This window comes from Mesoplodon densirostris, chromosome 3 (genome assembly GCF_025265405.1).
Source record: "Mesoplodon densirostris isolate mMesDen1 chromosome 3, mMesDen1 primary haplotype, whole genome shotgun sequence".
NCBI lineage: Eukaryota > Metazoa > Chordata > Mammalia > Artiodactyla > Ziphiidae > Mesoplodon > Mesoplodon densirostris.
In genome coordinates, this window is record NC_082663.1 from 62,997,392 (window position 1) to 63,013,655 (window position 16,264).

The following is a 16,264-nucleotide window of genomic DNA, read 5'->3' on the forward strand; positions in this document are numbered from 1 at the left end:
GCATTCTTTGTCTCACTCTAGAAGTTAGACATGTTTTTGCTTTTCACTTACTCTACAAATGTTAATTGAGCAACTGCTGTATGTTAATGGGGGTCAGGTATTGGTACAGGGAGAAAAAGGGCAACATTACTTTAGGGAATTTCTACTTATTGTTACACAGTGTAAGGTTCTAAATAAAAGCTTAAAAAACAAATCAATGCTAAATCGATTATAACTGTTCTTAATGTGCCTCTTGGCCACAAAAACAAGTGGAATGTGTCAAAATTCTCAGGAATAAGCCTTCCCAGAATGTTAAGCTTCTTGCTGCTTCTCATCAATACCTGGAGAGAGCCAGTATAAAATCTATAGTAGTTGAGATAGGAATTCTCTAACGATATATTTCTTTTCATCTACCTTGTTGATTTCTTCTTTCTTAGGCTTTTTGGCAAGACAAAAACTTTTTCAGTAACCAAGATCTGGGTCATGGCTGCAAAACTTACCCTTCAGTATTACTTTGCTCAGGAGGGAGATATGCTCTCTTCAAGTTTTAACTGATAAGAAAACCATTGCTATGAATATATATGATATTCATGTATTTGGAAGAAGGATGAAATGAGATATTTTACATTAAAATAATAAATTTTTTTTTTTTTTTTTTTTTTTGCGGTACACGGGCCTCTCACTGTTGTGGCCTCTCCCGTTACGGAGCACAGCTCCGGACGCACAGGCTCAGCGGCCATGGCTCACGGGCCCAGCCGCTCCACGGCATGTGGGATCTTCCCAGACCGGGGCACGAACCCGTGTCCCCTGCATCGGCAGACTCTCAACCACTGCACCACCAGGGAGCCCCGAAAAATAATAAAATATTTAAAAACTTAATATGCCAAAAACAAAAAAATAAGCCACAAACCAGAAAAGGCCCACCTGTTCTGTTCTTAATACCAACCACAAAATAATCTAAATCTGAAGAGTTCAATTCTCCTGGTACTCAAATCTCTAATAGTGAAACTTAGTATAAACTTTTACATTGTAATTATAATTTTTATTTCCTCATTTGTCCCCTCTTCTACCTCAAATACTTTAAAAATGGCATGTAATATGTTTTTTTTAACATCTTTATTGGAGTATAATTGCTTTACAATGGTGTGTTAGTTTCTGCTCTATAACCAACTGAATCAGCTATACATATACATATAGCCCCATATCTCCTCCCTCCTGCGTCTCCCTCCCACCGTCTCTATCCCTGTAATATGTTTTTATTTTTTAATTTATTTTATTTATTTAATTTTTTTTTGCGGTACGCGGGCCTCTCACTGTTGTGGCCTCTCTGGTTGCGGAGCACAGGCTCTGGACGCGCAGGCTCAGCGGCCATGGCTCACGGGCCCAGCCGCTCCGCGGCATGTGGGATCTTCCCGGACCGGGGCACGAACCCGCGTCCCCTGCATCGGCAAGCAGATTCTCAACCACTGCGCCACCAAGGAAGCCCCCTGTAATATGTTTTTAAATGACATTTCAATTTAGAAATGCTTCAGATATGTTATTCTCTGATGAAGTAATTTTCTGAATGTGTAAAAGTTTTATTTTATAAATGATATATTCTGTGTTTTAAAACAGAGTAGCCTTCAGAAATAACATTAGGAAAGAATAGTATTATTTTTCTCTTTGATCTTTTGGACAGATTCAAGAAATGTTATAGTTTCTAGTGATCATTTGCAATTTCCAAAATCAGACCCACCATACTACATGTATGTATTTTATAGCAGCAAAAATTCAAGTTCTCTTATTTTTTCAATTATGAGCTTTAAAGTTTAAATGTTATTATTACTAGTTTGGTTCATTAGATCATGGCTCAGGTTGGTGACATAAAGCTCATATACATTTTCTAGAAATATAAGAAAACTAAAGTTGTCATTTATTTTGGGGAAATAAATTCAAATGATTAGGTTATGGATTTACAGTAGTACTGGGAAAAAGCTTTGTGATGCAACAATACCCTTTTCTTGTCAATCAAGACAATCCAGGTTTGGCTATGGCCAGTGCATGCTATAGCTGACTTGTATCTTCCCAGCTCTGTTTGGCTGATGTCACATTAGTCGCTTGAAATCAGTCACAGTGAGAGTATTTACACTACAGAAATCAGCAAAAGCTACAAACCAGAGGTTCCCTTCCCGTTTTGAAAAGCCATTAAACATTTCCCAGCACACCACTGGCAATAGCCATTATTGCTTTAAACTACAATTCTTTATTGTTCATAAGAATCTTATTCTTGAAGCTCTAAATGGTTGGTATTTTCTGTATAAATCTGACTTTCTGAAAGAGGATTTATATGTTTCTCATTAGTTCATAGTGATGGAAACGCTGGACTTTCACTGTGAAGAAATAAATATGTAAGGCTGTATCCACAGAGAGCTTCTTACTTTCTTACATGGGAGTTGTATCCTACTAAGAATAAAATATTCAAAGTTTGGATTTTTATCTTAAAAAAAAAAAGTAACCTATTTTTAACTTAATCCATGCTTAAGGAGCAAAATATCTAGACTTTAAATAGGACCTAACAGATTTTAATTCTCTGTCAAAAATGGCTATGACTTAATGATAAAAGTTTCATTAAAATACACTGTAAAGTAGGAAAGAAGCAATTTTATTACATGAACTCATTTATTTGACACATTAAATCAGGCAAAGAAAAACATATGCACTGCACAAAAAGAATTACATTCTCATACTACTTGAACACATAGCAGTGGTCAAAAATAATGAATTGTGGAATGGATCCCAGGACTTAATGCAAAAAAACACCCTGTACAGAAAACCTTCAGGCTTCTAACTTCACTGAATCCAGTACTGAACGTGCCTCCTTATATTCCTCAGCTTCTTCCAAGTCTTTTTCACTCTCCTGAAATTAAATATAATAAAAATTAGGTTTATTCTTCTCGAACTTCAGTACTTTAATTACTCAGATATTAGAAACCATCAACATAAGCAGCTCAAAAATTAAAACAAAACGGATCCCAAGCCTCACCTAAATATAGTATAATTCCACAGATTTCTGAAGAACAATTCTGTTCTTTCATTACAGGTAAGGGAGGAAATAACAGGTTTGCTTTTGTTTCATTGTATATACTCATACAATAAGTGAAAAACACGGTCATCTAAAGCTACTGGCATTAAGTAATTAAATTAAAACCTCAGAAAAAATTTTAAAACATTGTATTCTCACTTTGTCAACACATCACCATACAAATGGAGTTATTATTAGTAATGCACAAAAAGTAAAAAATTATTTACTAGTGTGTTACATATATGATGACATTCAGACCAAAATAATCCTCCAACTACTCACAATGACAAAGAAGGCTACTGGTGTCACACCAGAGTTAAGTACAATCTTTGAAGCAGAAAAGTGAACTGTCTGCTTGGTATTGAGTATTATATACACTACTACAAGGAAACAGCCTGACAGCTTTCATTTTCTGATTAAAGACTCAATTAAAGATTGAGTCTTTCCTTGGTATTTTATACAGAAAACTTTTACTAACATATTGTAACAGTAACAGAGAAATGAAATAATATCATCTAAGTCACTGTGCATAGCAAATTTTGATTTTTTAATAAATAAATAAAGCGATAGCAATTCAAGGCAATAAAAGATGGATATATACAAACAGTTACAGGGCAGAGGGAATAAAGTGTGTGTATATGTATTTAGTATGAAATTTTAAAGCAAAAAAGACTGAGGATTTGCTTAATTAAGACTACAAGTAAGAATTTCTTAAACTTCTGTATTACACCTAAACTATGTCTTTGTTCTCTGTCAGAAAATATAAGCTCTTCGGGCTTCCCTGGTGGCACAGTGGTTGAGAGTCCGCCTGCTGATGCGGGGGATGCAGGTTCGTGCCCCAGTCCAGGAGGATCCCACATGCCGCGGAGCGGCTGGGCCCATGAGCCATGGCCGCTGAGCCTGCATGTCCGGAGCCTGTGCTCCGCAACGGGAGAGGCCACAACAGTGAGAGGCCTGCGTACCGCAAAACAACAACAACAACAACAAAACCCCAAAACTATATATATATAAGCTCTTCGAGGGTACAGACGTTGCTGAATATATCTTCACACACACAAATATATCATCCAAAGACAATATTATTTTTTTCAAGCAGTTTCTATTACTTTCTCAGCTACTACATTCATGAGAGAAAAAAGCATTTCAATTTTCAGGAAATACAAATGATGCTTTTGTTTTAGGTAATATTTTAATAGAGTAATTATTTCCTGCTTTCATCTATCTTTTATTTCATCTGTCTTTTAACCATAGCTTCATTTTTGGCTTTAAAGAGAGTTTTCCTGCTTTTAAAATGTTCCTATAGATAAATATGAGTTCTGTGTCGAAAGTAAAGTAAAATGTAAGTATTCCTCTCTTTTTTCCTACAGATTTAGTCCTAATATTATTTTGGTGGGAAAACAAATGTCACTCTTTCCAAGAATACATATACATGATCATACTGAAAAAGCCTCACACTACTTTTGTTATATAGGGAAAACTATGAATCAGGAGACAGCTATGTAGCTGGTAATTGATATTAGCTCAAGAACTAGACACATAAAATGAGGTTAATAAAGGAAATGATAGAATTCATCAGATTATCATCAAACAGCAATAATAATCGGCTGGTATATAGTGTTATGCTTTTACCTCTATTAAGAAATAAAAAAGAAGATGACTTCGCATTTTTCTTAGAACGCTTTTTAAAATGATTCTGCCACTGTATCACAAGACATTTATACCAGCAAGTATGATAAGAGTGTTATACAGCTCCAAGTTAATATGAGAGGACTGCCTAAATATTACTGTACAGGGTTTTCTTTACTCTCTCAAATCGATTTAGGTTTGAATTGGAAAGAATTCCAAATCCTTCTTAAAAGAGCCCAAATTCATTTGAAACATTTGGATCTTTTAAAATTTCAAACAGACTACTCACCTTCAATGTGTCAAAAAAGATCTTTATGTGTGAAAACCAAATCATTTAAGATATTGCTGGACAGTATTAGTACTATGAATACCTACCATGATAACTCAAATATATTTAATTAACTAAGTTTAAATAAATAAACATGTTAGACACAGTACTTTTACTGGAGGTATAACTTAAAACACCACTTAAACTCCATTAATTATTTAAAAATAAACTGGTACACTGAGCAAGTAAACAAAATGTCACCAACTAGCTTTCAGTGTTAACATTTAAAATTTTGGCCTTTCGTGTATTAGATTGAAAAAAAATTGAAACATAAGACAGATAAGTATTACTTACTACTAACTGCAGAAGATCAGTATATGCAGCTTCCAACCTGCGCTGGCAATCTGGGATCATCATCCGGGACTCTTGCAGGATCTCTGCCTATAATGAGAATCTCTGTGAGACATGCAGAAATGGCAGAACTTACGCATTTAGCTCATACCTCTGAAAATATATAAAATGATTTAGAGGAATCAGAAAAAAATTACTGTTATGTTAAATTGTTCAATATTTTAATTTTAATTGTGTTTATTATAAGTTAGAAAGAATGACTATCATAATGTAAAATATACAAAGTACAAGTTTTACATCTAAACCTTTTTGGTAATCACCTTCTCATGCTAAGCAAAAATTAACTCGAAAAGCTCTTCATAGAGCATTTATTTTAAAAGGCTATTTAAAATAAACTATTTCTCCTGCTGTCACAAAGCACCTTTATCCAAAATGGGATCAGCTGGTTATATAAATATCTCCTGCATCTTTTGAGTAATAAAGAAAAACAGTGTTCAGATAATATCACACGGAGATAATTACTGCATGAAAAAAGTTATTGAGTTATTGATCACATCGTGCGCACACTGCAGGAGGTTCTCACTGAAAGACAGAGGTAAAGAAAAATGAAAAGCAAAGACCAGCAGGCTCATATTTTTGATGCTTATCATGCATAAAAAGTTATTACTTATCCTTGTGCTTCATTTTAGGAGAGAGATTATTCTCCCCATGCAGTTTGATCCAAATTACCAACCTGGCACCCCTCTGAATGTGAACTTCTACCTCTGTCTATTCCTCCTGAACACAGACACTACAGGATTAAAAACAGGAATCTTTATTTTGGAGGATATTTCTGGACTTAAAAATCCATCGTTTGAAGAAGGACTGTAACATATCAAATCATAGAAAAAGAAAAAAAATCAAAGAGATGACTGGGAAACCCAATCAATAAGAGGGTAAATACATTAGTGTAAGATGTCAGACCTCAAATAAGTCTTTTTCCTAAGGAAGTAGGAAGCTTTATTTCCTTAAACTAGTCTCAGAAAGAGACACAGTGATCATTAAATCATTTCCAAAAAGTAATGTTTGGTTAAATGAGTGCAAAATCTAAACTTTAACCTAGAAGCTTTATTAGCTAGCTCACATAAAAACAAAAGACATAATTTAATGGTAATCATACTACATTCTAATAGAAACTTTAATAAATCCCATTACCTCTTCCTTTTCCCAAAAGTTTTGTCATAGTTCACAATGTAAATAAAAATCAAAATTATAATATACAAGGATGCTCTCTATCCACATCTCTTTTCTCAGGTGAAATCTATTGCTGAACTTGTAATTCTTTTACTAATAAGGCACATGTTGAAAATTTCAAACACAGGATCAGGACTTTATTTTACAGCTATTCATCCTATGCCTAAATATTCAATCATTGCCACTAATTTATTTTTGTGTAACTGGTTAGTTTGAATACATGTGAAAAATCAGTGACAGGGACGTTTCATTGGGTAAGCGATTCATATTTCCTCCCCTATGGACTCCACTTGAAAATAGCTTATAGGAATTAAACAAGATGAAATGAATATAAAGAATTTGGTCAAACACATGATAAGCCAAAAGGTACACTTGTAAAATTTGTTTGGCAAGCTTTAGCGTTGTCACTGAAATGAACTTTAAACAATGCTGTCCAAAATAATTTCTAGTCATTATTGTTCTATCCATTATTATAGAGCAAAACTCCTCAATTAGTCTATCAAAACAGGACTCTGACTTAAGTAGGGCCAAAGCTCAGTCTGTCCCATACACCAGCCTCATTTCATACAATAAGCTTACTATATATTTGCAGGATGCCAGGTATAGGGGATATAAAGACGAAAAAGAGGTCTCATCCTCCAATCCATATGGGAGAATAAACATGAAAATAAACACTTAACACTGCTTCAAGAAGATCATGCCACAGGGAGCCAAAGGCATACAGTACAGTGGTAACTATGATTTGGAATCCATAAACCACACCTTAATCAAGGCCATAAATCATATACTTTACCTTTCTACAATGAATTATAACTGTCAGGAATAATTTTAAAAGACAGTATATAAGGTGTGATTATACAGTAAGGACACCCTTCAAAATACCTGAATAAACTAAAATAAAGTATTATCATTCAAAGTGTTCCCCTTGGGAAGGAGTCATTCGAATGAATGGGGCCTCTGTTTAAAATATCCGGATAAACTGTCAGTTCATTCTAGTGCTTACTATGACAGGACTGAGGTTAAGTAAGGATCTTGGCACAGATATGCAGGTACAAGGAACTCAGGAGAACACAACAGGATGCAGTCCTACTGATATCTTACTGTTTTTAAAACAAGTTATGATTTTTGGGGGGCAGGTTATTCAGGTAAAACTGATGTTGGGGGAGGCTTAGCAAGGCTCATTATAGCAATGAATAAACTACTGACCTAAAATATGATCAATTTTTTTTAATAATCAAAACATACATACATTGGAAAGGAAAAGTCTTATTGGCAGATCTTTACTTTTTCAGAAAGAAGAGTGTGTGAAATAATCTAGCCAATGTCAAGTCCTTTTGGTACTGATCAACTGGGATAAGGTTTCTAGCTTCTTTAGTGATCCAGATCATTCACCCAGGCCTGGCTATACCTATAATAATCTATAAACACTCTAATATTAGATACTGGTGGCTTCTGGAATCAATGGTAACCGCATTAGTTTGTCAAACTGAGATCTAGAGTAGTTCAGAGATTACTGGAACAATGGTTAAGTCTTTCCTTTTACATGGTGGCAAAACGGTAATGTGATAATAAACAAGTTAAGAAATCCATTTGATGAAAGAAAGAAAGAAAACAGTAACTATGTGGGGTGATGGATATGTTAAGTAGCTTGAACATGGTGAATATTTATTTCACAATGTATATGTATATCAAACCATCAAGCTACATACCTTAAATATATACAATTTTAATTATACCTCAATAAAGCTGGGGAAAAAAGATATAAAGATACTCTGAGAAATACAGAATTATAAAGTCAGAAGGGACATAAGTGGTCATCTAGTCCAGCCTCCTCAGCCTACAAATGATAAAGTTGAGTCCCAAAGTGATTAGCTAGCTAACTGGTGAGTTATAGTCCATGATTCTGATTTCAACTCTAGCATGTGAATTAGTGGTAGTGGCAGTCAGTATCCAAGACAGCTTCCAATGATCCTCACCGCCTTGTATTCTTACCCGTGTGCAGTCACCTCCCACACTGAATTTGGTTTGGCACTGTGTGACCAACAGAATGTGGCATAAATGGCATTCTGGGACTGAAGACCTGAAGCTGGGTCTTAAGAAGCCTTGTAGCTTCCACATGGGCCTCTTGGATTGATCACTTTTGGGAAACACTTCTCTTAGGACCCAGTCACCATGCCGTGAAGAAAAAAAGAAAAAGAAACAAAGAAATTCATTTGACTTGTGTTTTGTGGTTATTGATGAACGGTTAAGGATGTAAGAAGAATTCTATGAGTCAAAAATAATCTGGGTTCTAAGCCCTGACACATCAATAATTACTTAAATATGAATGGTCTAAATTTACCAGCTAAAAACCAGTCTAAAGAAACTCATTTCAAAATAATGAAATACAGGTTAAAAAAAAAAAGGATGGAAAAACAATACATCATGCAAACATTAAAAAAAGAGCAGTATTGGCTATATTAATATTGGATAAAATAGACTTAAGAGCAAAAAAATTATGAGGGGCCCAGAGGGATATTAAAATGATCAATCCACCAAGAAAACACAGTAATCCTAAATGTGTACACACTAAACAAAAGAGCTTCAAAATACATAAAACAAGAAATGATAAAGCTAAAAGGAGAGACAAACAAATCCACAAATACAGCTGAGGAATTTAATACGCCACTCTTAGCAACTGACAGAGGTACTAGAGGAAAAAAATCATCAAAGATATAACAGAACTGAGTAACACCATCAACCAAAAGATCTAACTGACATTTATAGAACACTCTACCTATGAAAGATTAATACAAACACTTTTCAAGCACTCATGAAACATTCTCTGCAGTACACTATATCCTGGATCAAAACCCAACAAACACAAAACAAACAAAAACCTCAACAAATTTAAAAGTATTGAAAGAACACACAGAACATGTCTGACTATAATGGAATAAAATTAGAAATCAATAATAGAAAGATAGCAGGAGACCCTTTAAACACTTAGAAATTAAACATACTTCTAAATAACTGATGGGTCAACAAAGAAGTCTCAAAGGGAACAGTGAAATACATAGATAAATGAAAATGAAAATACAACATGTCAACTTTTGTGAGATTCAGCTAAAGCAGTGCTGAGAGGGAAATCAGAGCACTAACTGCTTAGATTAGGAAAGAGGAAAGATCTCAAATTAAAAATCTAAGTTTTTACTTCATGAACCTAGAAAAAGAAGAGCAAAAGAAACCTAAAACAAGCAGAAGAAAGGAAAGAATAAATACACAATCAGAAATCAATGAAATTAAAAACAGGAAAATAACAGAGGGGAAAAAAGCAGTGAAATGAAGAGCTTTATTTTGGAAAAACAATTGATAAACCTCTAGTTAAGACTGACAACTACCAAGTAAGAAGGCACAAATCACCAGTATCAGTAACAAAATACAGAATGTCAATACAGACCCCACAACCAACAAAAGGAGAAAAAATACTGAAAGTGATTTTATAATATTGTTCATAATGCTCATAAATTCAACCACTTAGAAGAAATGGGCCAATTCCTTGAAAACTACAAACCACCAAAACTCAACTGATAAACTGAACAGTTCTATAATTATTAAAGAAATTGGATTTGTAATTAAAAAGTTCTTGAAAAAGAACTCTCCAAGCCCAGACGCTTCCACTGGACAACCTTATCAAATATTTAAACACTTAACACCAACTTTACATAAATCTTTCAAGAAAAAAAAAGAGAGACCACTTCTGAACCTAACAAATACAGTATAAAAAAAAGTAAACTGCAGACCATTATCTCCCATAAACTTAGATGCAAAAGTCTTCAACAAAATATTAGCAAATCTAATTCAGCAATTAAGAGAATTATACAAATAAAGTCAAAATGGATTAAAGACCTAAATGTAACGCCAGACACTATAAAACTCTTAGAGGAAAACATAGGCAGAACACTCTATGATATAAATCACAGCAAGATACTTTTTGACCCACCTCCTAGAGAAATGGAAATAAAAACAAAAATAAACAAATGGGACCTAATGAAACTTAAAAGCTTTTGCACAACAAAGGAAACCATAAACAAGACAAAAAGACAACCCTCAGAATGGGAGAAAATATATGCAAATGAAGCAACTGACAAAAGATTAATCTCTAAAATTTACAAGCAGTTCATGCAGCTCAATATCAAAAAAACAAACAACCCAATCCAAAAATTGGCAGAAGACCTAAATAGACATTTCTCGAAAGAAGATATACAGATTGCCAACAAACACATGAAAGGATGCTCAACATCACTAATCATTAGAGAAATGCAAATCAAAACTACAACGAGGTATTACCTCACACCGGTCAGAATGGCCATCATCAAAAAATCTACAAACAATAAATGCTGGAGAGGGTGTGGAGAAAAGGGAACCCTCTTGCACTGTTGGTGGGAATGTAAATTGATACAGCCACTATGGAGAACAGTACAAAGGTTCCTTAAAAAGCTAAAAATAGAACTGCCATACGACCCAGCAATCCCACTACTGGGCATATACCCTGAGAAAACCATAATTCAAAAAGAGTCATGTACCAGGCTTCCCTGGTGGCGCAGTGGTTGGGAGTCCACCTGCCGATGCAGGGGACGTGGGTTTGTGCCCCAGTCCGGGAGGATCCCACATGCTGCGGAGCGGCTGGGCCAGTGAGCCATGGCGGCTGGGCCTGTGCGTCCGGAGCCTGTGCTCCGCAGCGGGAGAGGCCACAACAGTGAGAGGCCCATGTACCACAAAAAAAAAAAAAAGAGTCATGTACCACAATGTTCACTGCAGCTCTATTTACAATAGCCAGGACATGGAAGCAACCTAAATGTCCATCTACAGATGAATGGATAAAGAAGATGTGGCACATATATACAATGGAATATTACTCAGCCATAAAAAGAAACAAAACTGAGTTATTTGTAGTGAGGTGGATGGACGTAGAGTCTGTCATACAGAGTGAAGTAAGTCAGAGAAAAACAAATACCGTATGCTAACACATATATATATGGAATCTAAAAAAAAAAAAAGGTTCTGAAGAACCTAAGGGCAGGACAGGAATAAAGACACAGACGTAGAGAATGGACTTGAGAACACGGGGAGGGGGAAGGGTAAGTTGGGACGAAGTGAGAGAGTGACATGGACATATATACACTACCAAATGTAAAATAGATAGCTAGTGGGAAGCAGCTGCATAGCACAGGGAGATCAGTTCGGTGCTTTGTGACCACCTAGAGGGGTGGAATAGGGAGGGTGGGAGGGAGACGCAAGAGGGAGGGGATATGGGGATATACGTGTGCATGTAGCTGATTCACTTTGTTATAATGCAGAAACTAACACACCATTGTAAAGCAATTATACTCCAATAAAGATGTTAAAAAAAAGAGAGAATTATATAACACAATCAAAAAAAAGAGAGAGAATTATATAACACAATCAAGGCTGGTTCAATATTTGAAAATTAATCCAAGTAATTCACAGTATCAACAACAGGCCAAGGAAGAAAAATCATGTGATCTTATGAAATGACACAGAAGAAGCATTTGACAAAATCCAACACCCATTCATGACAAAAATACTCAGCAAAACTGTGAATAGAGGAGAATTTCCTCAACTTGAAAAAGACCATCTACAAAATCCCTACAGCTAATATTTATGTAATGATAAAAACTATCTCCCTAAGACTGGGAACAAGGTAAGGATGTCCACTCTGACCATTCCTATTCAACACAGCACTGTAAGTTCCAGCCAGTGCAACAAAGCAAGAAAAGAAATAAAAGACATACAGATTTAAAAGAAATAAAACTGGGGACTTCCCTGGTGGCGCAGTGGTTGAGAGTCCGCCTGCCAATGCAGGGGACACAGGTTCGATCCCTGGCCCAGGAGGATCCCACATGCTGCGGAGCAGCTAAGCCCGTGAGCCACGGCCGCTGAGGCTGTGCTCTGGAGCCCACGAACCACAACTGCTGAGCCCACGTGCTATAACTACTGAAGCCCATGCGCCTAGAGCTCGTGCTCTGCAACAAGAGAAGCCACCGCAGTGGGAGGCCCACGCACCGCAACGAAGAGTGGCCCACACTCGCTGCAACTAGGGAGAGCCCACGCGCAGCGACGGAAGACCCAACACAGCCAAGGGTGAAAAATAAATAAATAAATTTAAAAGAAATAAAACTGTTCTTATTTGCAAATGACATGATTGTCTATGTAGAAAATCAGAAGGAATCTACCAAAAACTCCCAGAACTCATATGTGAGGTCAGCAAGGTCACAGGTTGTAAGATCCACACACAAAAAATTGACTACACTTTTATACCTAACAACAAATACAGCATTGGAAACTGAAACTAAAAACAATACCATTTACAATAGCTTCAAAGAAAATGAAATACTTAGGTTTAAATCTAACAAAACATGTACAGGGTCTGTATGCTGAAAATTACAAAATACTTACGCAAGTCAGACCTAAATAAACTGGAGAGACTTACCATGTTCACTGATTGGAATACTCAACATGGTAAAGATATCAAATCTCCCCAGGTTGATCTATATAGGTTTAATGCAATTTCTATCAAAATCTTAGCAAAGTGTTTTACAGATACAGACAAGCTTATTTTAAAATTTTTATGGAAAAGCCAAGAAACTAGAATAGGTAAAACAATTTTGAAAGAAAAGAAAAGCAACTGAGAGGGCCCAGTCTTCCCTGTGTTAAGGTTCACTATACAGCTATAGTAATCAAGATAGTGTGGTACTGGTAAAGGGTTAGACACAGATTAATGGACCAGAACAGAACCCCAAAATAGACCCACACAAATAAGTCCAACAGGTTTCTGACAAAGGTACAAAAGCATTTCAATGGAGGAAGGATAACCTTTTCAACAAATGCTGCTGGAACAACTGGGCACTCGTAGGCAAAAAGATGAACCTTTAATTAAACCTCATACCTTACATAAAAATTAACTCAAAATCAATCAAAGCCTTGAATGTAAAACATAAAACCACACAACTTTTAGAAAAAAAGAGAAAATCTTCAGGACCTAGGTCTAGGCAAGGAGGCCTTAGACTTGAGATCAAAAGTATGATTCACAAAAGGAAGCATTAGCTGTAAATGAGGTGTTCTCAAAGTTAAAAACTGTTGCTCAGTAAAAGATTGTGTTAAGGGGGTAAAAAGACAAATTAGAGACTAAAAGAAAATATTTGCAAACCACATATCCAGCAAAGGGCATTTATCTAGAAAATATTAAAAATTCTCAAAATTCAAAAAGTAAAAAAATAAAGTATCTATTTAGAAACTGGGCAGAAGACATGAACAGACATTTCACTGAAGAGGATATACAGACGGGCAATAAGCAAATGAGATGTTCAACATTATTAGCTATTAGGGAAATCCAAATTAAAAGCACAACCAGCTATCACTACACACTTATCATGTAGGTGATGGCTAGATGCTAAGATTAAAAACAGTGATAACACCAAATGCTGGTGAGGATGTGGAGAAGTCAAACCATTCAAACATCATTGGTAGGAACGTAAAATGGTACAGCCCCTCGAAAAGAGTTTGGTAGTTTCTTTTAAAACAAAAAATGTACTAATATGACCCAGCAATTGCTTGGGCATTTATCCCAGAAAATGAAAACTTATGTTCACGTAAAAATTGAATATGAACGTTCATAACAGCTTTTTGTGTATCAGCCAAAACCTGGAAACAATCCAAGTGTCCTTCGATGGTTAAAATGTGGTACATTGGGCCTCCCTGGTGGCGCAGTGGTTGAGAGTCCGCCTGCCGATGCAGGGGATACGGGTTCGTGCCCCGATCTGGGAGGATCCCATGTGCCGCGGAGCGGCTGGGCCCGTGAGCCATGGCCGCTGGGCCTGCGCATCCGGAGCCTGTGCTCCGCAACGGGAGAGGCCACAACAGTGAGAGGCCCGCATACCGCAAAAAGAAAAAAAAAAAAAAAAAATGTGGTACATTCATCCCATGGAACACTACTCAGCAATAGTAAGGAACAAATTAGTGAGAACAAATTAGTGATACACTCAATGACCTTGATGGACCTCAAGAAATTAAGTGAAAAAGTCAACTTCAAAAGGTTACATACTGTGTGATTCCATTCCATGTTATATAACATTCTTTAAAGAGTGTTAATTATTTAGGATTTAAGGGGTGGAGAGGACAGGGGCTATAAAGAGATAGCAAAAGGCAGTCTTGTGACGGAATGGTTCTCCATCATGATCGTGTAGTAGTTACACATGCTACACATGCAATGGAATTGCATAGAATTATACACACACACAATGAGTACATGTATAACTAGTGAAATGTAAATAAGCTCTGTGGTGTACCAATGTCAGTTTCATGGTTTGGACACTGTAATATAATTATGCAAGATGCTACATTGTAAAAGGAATGGTAAAGGGTATATGAGACTTCCCTGAAAATTTTTTGCAACTCCCTGTGAGTCTGTAACAAAAAACAAAAAAAGCGAGTGTATAAATAGAACACCATTTATAAACCTGATTATATGTACCAAGAGACAATAAAATTTTAGTTATTGATAAAAAAAATCTGGTGTTTCTTGCAGCCTCGTAAGAGACCCTTGGTCAAATTCCTCTTTGTAGACTGAAACCTCCTATTATTTTCCATATATTTAATGAAAAAATTGCCCCTTCAGTTTTAGGGAAAAGAAATATCAAATTGTGAACGTTAACTCATGTTTCAAGTAAATCACAAAAAATGTGCAAAATTTCACAATACTGCAATTATATGTAATAAATGTAAGGTTTTTGTGAGAAATCTTTGTTGAAAATTGTACCAGCTTGTCCTTTAATATTACTTCTGGAAGGTAAGAGATGCATCATGCCTTAGGTAAAATAACTGAGATATGTTTGATTGTCATTATTACCAATCATTTCTGCTCCAGAATAGGCTTTAAAAAAAAACAAACAAAAAAAGACGAGAATACCTTCACCAGTTGAGGGCAAAATCCTCTGTAACCATCCCTAATCGGGGGATGAGGATATTGGAGGAAAAGAGGAATATCATAAGCAGAAGGCTAAAAATCAATATTTAGTCAACATTTGAATGTTGTGTTATAGAATAACTCTTTGACTGGTATTTTGGCTTATTAGGGTCCTGAAACTTCTGCCTAGTTATTTATTTTAAAACAACCAAAATTAAGCCCAGTGCAAGAGAGAACAATTTTGGCAATCAATTTCAGATAAGTTTGACAGGGACCAAGAGACAGCATTGTATGTGTATGTCATAAAATATTAGGGCTGGTTCAGAAGATCTAGGAAAGCCAGAGCAAAATGGAACCAAGTGAGAGAAAAGCCAAGGTAGTGCACAGTGACTGGGAATGGCATTTAGCTCAGAAGAGGAGGAAATACAGGGAGAAGAGTAGAGAACCCACAAAATCTGGCACTTGGCTTCCATATTTTTTACAAGGGGCATCAGCAAATGTCACGAAACAATTCCTGACCTTAAAGTAGCAGGCAATTAGGAAAAGAGCAGTGCTTCTGGCAACGCCACTCCCCTTCCCTATAAGAAAAAACATGTAAGGCTGGCCACCGCAAAGCTAAGCTAGGAAAAGGAATTGAGAAAAGCATGTAGGCTGGGCTAAAGACAAGGTTTCATGAGACCCTGAAACAAAACTCCAATTGACAACTGTATACACTGCAGGTTGAGAATATCAGAAAACAAAAAAATTTATTGCTCTGTAATTAGATATGGGTTGGTATTCT

The 16,264-nt window shown here is 36.0% G+C and overlaps 1 protein-coding gene across 1 annotated transcript in view; it reads right to left on the reverse strand.

Annotated features, from left to right (window-relative positions):
• Positions 1-2,618: 2,618 nt before the first annotated feature.
• Positions 2,619-16,264, reverse strand: part of TBCA (tubulin folding cofactor A) — a 111,287-nt gene continuing 97,641 nt past the window's right edge. The window contains exons 3-4 of the mRNA XM_060091777.1: positions 5,289-5,375; positions 2,619-2,875 (exon numbers count right to left, since the gene is read on the reverse strand). Of these exons, the coding sequence (XP_059947760.1) occupies positions 2,795-2,875; positions 5,289-5,375 (168 nt within the window). The 3' untranslated portion in view covers positions 2,619-2,794. The remainder of the gene's footprint in view (positions 2,876-5,288; positions 5,376-16,264) is intronic.